Source organism: Phalacrocorax carbo, chromosome 4 (assembly GCF_963921805.1).
Source record: "Phalacrocorax carbo chromosome 4, bPhaCar2.1, whole genome shotgun sequence".
NCBI classification, from domain to species: domain Eukaryota; kingdom Metazoa; phylum Chordata; class Aves; order Suliformes; family Phalacrocoracidae; genus Phalacrocorax; species Phalacrocorax carbo.
Window position 1 is genome coordinate 13,548,254 of NC_087516.1, and position 6,713 is coordinate 13,554,966.

At 45.3% G+C, this 6,713-nt stretch overlaps 1 protein-coding gene across 1 annotated transcript; it reads right to left on the reverse strand.

The window, feature by feature from the left end:
• Positions 1-395: 395 nt before the first annotated feature.
• On the reverse strand, positions 396-4,327 carry S100P (S100 calcium binding protein P). Its single transcript, XM_009509134.2, has 2 exons — positions 4,127-4,327; positions 396-614 (listed from the first exon to the last, which is right to left on the reverse strand). The coding sequence occupies exons 1-2, from the start codon at positions 4,262-4,264 to the stop codon at positions 465-467; spliced, it is 288 nt and encodes a 95-aa protein (XP_009507429.2). The 5' UTR covers positions 4,265-4,327; the 3' UTR covers positions 396-464.
• Positions 4,328-6,713: the final 2,386 nt, after the last annotated feature.

The window sequence follows — 6,713 nt, forward strand, 5'->3', positions numbered from 1 at the left end:
ATAAAGCAAACCTAGAGATACCCACATCTGGTCTATTTATCCTTTAACAATGCATGGATCAGGTTTAGGCTGCTGCCTCCATCAGCTGAAGCTCAGCAGCCTGTATCCCAGAGATGTTGCTGTATAAAAGCAGCCTCCAGCTGTCTCATGGTTGCAGCAGTATTTATCCTTGTGCAGCCTCTGTGATGAGATGACTAGTGGGCCTTTTGGCTAAGAGAAGAATTTTAAAAAGCAAAGAAAGAGAGAAACTACTCAGTATGAGTTAGTGGGAGCCATCAAACCCAGGCTCTTCCACAAAGGAGTAGAAATTAAAATTCCAGACACATAAGTAAGCACAGTAGGATTTATTTTTACAGCCCAGCATGCTTGTAAACTGCATAGCGGTACATGGAAGGAATGAAGGGATCCATACCACTAGCATATGGAGCACAGGCAAAGACAGCTTCTTGCAAGCAATTCAACAATTATTTGGCTGCTTTCTGCTCAAAATAGTTGTGACAGCAGCAAGTCAGAGCTGCCACAAAGATGACAAATTCTCTGAAGTCCACTTGGGAATCGCTGTTTTCGTCCAGGTTCTTGAAGACTTTATCAATGGCATCCTTGTCCTTCCCTGACTGCAAAAGAAAAGGAGCAGGTTGAGGTGAGAAGCGGCACAAACCTTAACCCAGAGTTGTAACTACCTGTACCCCAAGCAAGGGCCCTGGTGGGGCTCTGGGCCCTCACCGAGGCGTGCAGGGTGGGGGGCACCTGCGGAGCGTGAGGCTGATGCCAGCTCGGGCATGCTGTACCTTTCTGTGAGGGGGTGATGCAGGTGCAACAGCTCCTTGCCATAAGCCTGCCTGAGTGTCAGGTTATCACATTTTCTGCTAGTGAGACCTTTTTTTTTTAAAATTCTCTTTGATTATTTTGTGCATTATATCTCTGGGTATAAAGCTGTGAGTTCCTTTGCACCATGGTTGGCTGAGACAACTGCTCTGCGCCAAGCGCAGGACGTGGGCCATGTCCCCAGGGCACCATACTGTCACCTGCCCGCCTGGGGGAAGCTGCACATCTCCTCCTTCTGCTGCCTCAAAAGTACATCCTTCCCCCTGGGACTTATGCTTCTGCGGGGGTTGGGCCCAGGCATGTGGGGAGCAGGCAGTGGTTGGGGGCCTCTGGGTGTTGGTTGGGCAAGTGTAAGTCCCAGCATCCTCCTGGCACGGGCGCAGACCTGCATCTTCCCACCCTCTGCACAGCGACAATGAGCGCATCACACCCCCCATCCCCCCACCCCCCCAAAGGTTTACGTTCCCAGGTTTATTACACCTGAAAGCCGTGGTCACATGGCACAGAGAGAGAGGCATGTTTTCTGCATTTTAAAAAACATTTATCATGTCTAAGCTGTGTAACGCGAAGTCCTGAGGACGTTAGCCGGCTGAACTAAATGCCATGCGTTCCCCAGCTGCTCCCACGGGTGGGCTCGGCTGGCGCTCAGCCAGGCTGCAGTCCTGCAGAATGCGGCGCTCCTGGGGCAAATGTCAGATTTAAGCTTCGTTAAGCACCGCCACCCCAGCAAAGACGCAAACGGTCTCAGAAGTGCCCCAAGTGCTCCCTATGGCGTCAGTGCCAGGCACAAGCTGCTCACAGGACCTGGGGTCCGGGAAGGCACCTCCTGCAGCAAGTGTGATGCTGAGCTGAGTTATGGCAGGAAAAAATATCAGAAAAATCTTTTTCTTGCTAAGTTGCCATAATTCTGATGCACTAACTGAACCAATACATCTCGAGGCTGATGTGAAGTGAGGCACCATCCAAGTAAAAAGCGATTTTTATTTCTTTTTTTATATTTTGCAAAAAAACCCCAGAAGGGGTTGTGGTTTTTTTTCCTGAAGTAGCTTACAGGAGGGCTTTTTGGCTTCAGTCCTGGCACAGATTAACGCCAGTGATTTTTAGAAAATGCAGTTTTAAAAATAAACAAGGGATGGCAGTAGAGACCTACATAAGGTAGGAAACAACCGTGTGGATTTTTTTTGAAGCTAAACAAAAAACAAATCCGCTATTATACTGGAAAGAAACTATATAAACTCTTAAAAAATTTCCAAGAATTTAAAATAATGTCTACCTGAATTGAAATCTGATGGCACTTCTTGATCATGGTCTAATCAACTACATTTCTCATTGCACTTTTAAAATCAGTAAAAAGTGAACCGGTTCCCTAGATTTGACTGATGAACGTCTCTGGAAGGTTTTATTCCTTTTCACTTTGCAAATTAAAATTAGTTTTAAGCAAATATTTTAAATCTTTTAGTGAAATATATGAACTAGTTTTAGCCTCTGAACTACTGAAATGCACATGGGAATTATTCTTTGGAAACTTTATAACTGAGCCCAATACTTCAGTCCTGAGGTATGGATTTATTTCTACCTCTGACTGATTTAGGAACTTTCTAGATAGTTGTGAGCTGTGTCAGCTGTAACCAATTCTAAGACCAGAAATATACATGCATATTTAAAGGACTCAGTTTCCCAGAATATTCTTGCAAATAAAAAAATATGGATCTAAGTGTCAGGAAAATTCAGGTAAAGTTTTCTTCTGAAGTTGGAATTATGTTCTCAGTTTCTTACTTGCAGTTATTAGGCTGCAAGGCAGGACATTGTTGGTTTAAATTTATTTTAAGTTTTGGCATAAATGTTATTTTGTGTTTTGTTTTTTTCTTAGAATAGGTAAAATGGGAAAGGGAGTTGGAGATGAGAGCGTAAGAGGAGATTCAGCTAATTCTCTTCCTGTAAAATTCCAGTTTTTCCAGCAGTTTCAGGAAATAAGTAGAACCAGTAAGAGCAGCTGTGGGGAACTGGAAAAGGTGGTGCCTGGCCAGTAAATATAGTCAGGAACAATGTCTGAGCATCAGCCTGTTTGGTAGTTGTCTAGCACAGCGGCTCCCCGACTTTATTTAGACCAAATGTCAAGTTTCTGGGGAACTTCCGTGCTCCCTTAGAATTATGGCTTTGTTGTTGGTTTGTTTTTTCTTTCTGTGGAAGTGCTACAGGTAACATACAGCTCCATGACCAGGAGCAGGACGCTTCCTTTGATGCTGTTGGGTCACACCCACTGATTGGTTTTACAGAGTTTTTTCAGGAACATTTTCATTTATCCCCCCTGAGCCATCCAGGTTCTTATTCTGAAAATTGCTTCTGTGTTTCATTTGTCAGTCATAAATCCAGCAGGCATGGGTTTCATATGGTGGTTTCAAGTAGCTTGCATGGCAAGGTACTAAATTGTATCAAGTAACCTGGCTGCAGTGCCCTGAAATAGCTGTTAAAAAATTGAATTATGCTGGATACAAAAAGTGGTGGCTAAATTTGAACCATTTGGTTCCAGTCTTTTGCAATTAAGAACATTAACTGTACAGATAGATAAACATTACTTCTAGGTGGAAAGAGCAAGACATTTAAGAGTGTTTTCTGGATTTTTAGTGAAGGGAAGCAAATTAAAAACAATTGAAAATGAAAAGCATTTTGTCTCCCAGGCAGCTAAAGTTTTTACTATAATATATTAAGCATTTTGAATAACTACTAAAAGAAATTTTATATATATATGAAAAAAAACCTACTTAAATGGACCTGATGATTACATACAAACTTATGTTGTAAAATACTTTTTCAGGTCTTTCTTTTACTATTAAAGACAAATGCAAACCAGTTTTCTTTGAGTTCATCTGTTGTTTACACGTCATTTGGATGTGCATACTGAGTATACAGTATAAATACCTTGAGAAAGTAAGTGGATAAATATTTAGAGAGATTCCCCGTCTGCAATCAAGATCTTCAATTGCCAACACCATAAGTACCTTCACAGCAGTTGTGACATGATGTGAGCTCATAAATCCAGGGACAAACAGAAGTAGGTGAATTTGGAAGATGAAACCCATTCTATTTCAAAGCCATTGTCCTGATAACTGAAGTGATGGATTTAGGAAACAGGGAATGGCCCTGAATGTTAGAATCAGTTTAACAGACTTCTTTATTTAAAAGTTTTCTACAAACCATTGCCTATTTCTGGATGTAATTTCCCCTTTAATATACTAAAAGCTATGTCTGCAGGCAGCCCTTGCACCTGCTACACAGAAATGATGCCACACTGTTCTCTTACCGCGAGGAAGTTTGGGAGCTCTTTTTCCAGGAGGGTCTTTAGTTCGGCTTTGGTGAGGGTTTGCCTGTTGCCGTCAGTCTTGGCATACTTGTCAAAGACAGCAATGGTCATGCCCATCGCAGTTTCCAGCTGAGACATGTTGCTTGTGGAGTGTGACTTTCTTCTGAACAGGAACAGCCTCAGGGCTCTCTCAGAGGATGAGACAGGTCTTTTTCTGAGGTGCTTTATTCGACTGTTCCATCCAATCAAGGGCAGCACACCAGAGGGACAGTTATCCCTCAGCAAACATCCGTATCTGAGCACTGCTTGGAGTACACGCCTCTGCGCTGACAGCTTTTCAAAACTCAAACTTTATCACCCTGGTGTGGCTGGTACTACCAGTTGCTCACCAGTAGAAACCAGCCTCTCCTTCCAGATACACAGTGTGACTAACAAATGAAAATCAGGTTTTGATACTGGCTGTTTGCTCAAGAATCAGATTTGTTCCTTCAGATACCCCCAGCTGAGCAGAGGGTTGATAGCCCAGCTTCGGCAGAGTATAGGCTAGCCTGCTCAGGTGGAAGAGGAGCATCTCACTTCTCCTTCACTACCATAGTTAGGGGCTCTGTGAGGTGCTGCCAAGAGCAGAATAGACTGCCCTCTCTGCCATGCAGAGGACCTTGTTGCAGACCAGATGGCTCACTGGCACACACTGCGGGTGGGATTCACCAGATCAAAAGTAGAGGTCTTCGATGCAGACAGCTACCTTGGTCTACCTGGGCTTGCACTCAGGCCAGAGTGGATGTCTGAAACAAGTATGATGAACCAACATCTATCTGGGGCCAGTAAAGGAAGCCTTGCAGAGCTGCTCCACAAAGAACTTGCTCAGACTGGGATATCCAAAGGAGTAAATCTGGTACTTGATCTAACAGCCAGTATCAAAATCTATCTTGATCTGCAGTGAAATAACTTGTTAATGACCCTATGCAGCATCAAACCTTGCAATAAGATGGACTGTACTGAAAACAAAAGGTCATTTTGAAGCCCTGCGGTCCTCTGTGTCTTCTGATAACCTTAGTGATTGTTTTGAAAACCGTGGTCACCCCATAATTAAAACACCAAACACACTGGACCCACATCTACAAACAACAGATCTGTTTGAGGGTCTGCGCTGGGAGCTGAGCGGTACGTGGACAGTGTTAGCTCAAGTGGTGGAAGCCGGTCAGCTACAGCTACACTGACTTTTGAACAAGTTAAAATTTTTGGCCAAGCAGCAGGGTAACCTGGCCTCTGTCAAACTCCAGGTGGCTACACTAGACCTGGAGGAGCTCATTTCGGGTGAGTTACATCTACATGAGAGTATTCAGGGTGGTCACACGCTGAGCAAATTATTTGGGGGAACCTATCAAAACCAGGACATAGTGCATGAATAACGCTGATGGACCCCAGGGTGCAGTGTTCTCTGCAGAATACCCTGACTATGGCTTCACAAAATTAAACCTGAGTTTGGATGTCTTTGGACATAACCCTGCATGCTTGAAGATAAGTTTCCAGTCACAGAATCATAGAATCATAGAATCGTTAAGGTTGGAAAAGATCCTTAAGATCATCAAGTCCAACCGCTAACCTATCACTGCCAAGTCTACCACTAAACCATATCCTCAAGCACCATGTCTACCCTTCTTTTAAATACCCCTAGGGATAGAGACTCAACCACCTCCCTGGGCAGCCTCTTCCAATGTTTGACAGCCCTTTCGGTGAAGAAGTTTTTCCTAATATCCAACCTAAACTTCCCCTGGCGCAGCTTGAGGCCATTTCCTCTTGTCCTATCGCTTGTTACTAGGGAGAAGAGACCCACCCCCACCTCACTACAACCTCCTTTCAGGTAGTTGTAGAGAGTGATAAGGTCTCCCCTCAGCCTCCTCTTCTCCAGGCTAAACAACCCCAGCTCCCTCAGCTGCTCCTCATAAGACTTGTCCTCTCCAGACCCTTCACCAGCTTCATTGTCCTTCTCTGGACACGCTCCAGCACCTCGATGTCCTTGTCGTACTGAGGGGCCCAAAACTGATCACCTCCCTGCTCCTGCTGGCCACACTATTCCTGATACAAGCCAGGATGCCATTGGCCTTCTTGGCCGCCTGGGCACACCGCTGGCTCATGTTCAGGCAGCTGTAAAGCAACACCCCCAGGTCCTTTTCCTCCAGGCAGCGCTCCAGCCACTCCTCCCCAAACTGTAGCGTTGCGTGGGGTTGTTGTGACCGAAGGGCAGGACCCGGCACTTGGCCTTGTTGAATCTCATACTGTTGGCTCCTGCCCAACAATCCAGCCTATCCAGGTCCCTCTCTAGGGCCTTCCTGCCCTCCAGCAGAGCGACACTTCCACCCAGCTTGGTGTCATCTGCAAACTTACTGAGGGTGCACTCAATCCCCTCATCCAGATCATCAGTGAAGATATTGAACAGGACCGGCCCAAACACTGAGCACTGGGGAACACCACTCGTGACCGGCCGCCAGCTGGATTTGACTCCATTCACCACCACTCTCTGGGCTTGGCTGTTCAGCCAGTTTTTAACCCAGCGCAGAGTGCACTTGTCCAAGCCGTGAGCAGC

Excerpts from the sequence above, each read along its gene's own strand:
- S100P (XM_009509134.2), bottom strand. The coding sequence starts at position 4,264 with ATGTCTCAGCTGGAAACTGCGATGGGCATGACCATTGCTGTCTTTGAC. Across the intron at positions 615-4,126 it reads AGCTCCCAAACTTCCTCGCG|TCAGGGAAGGACAAGGATGC; the intron begins GTAAGAGAACAG and ends TTTCTTTTGCAG.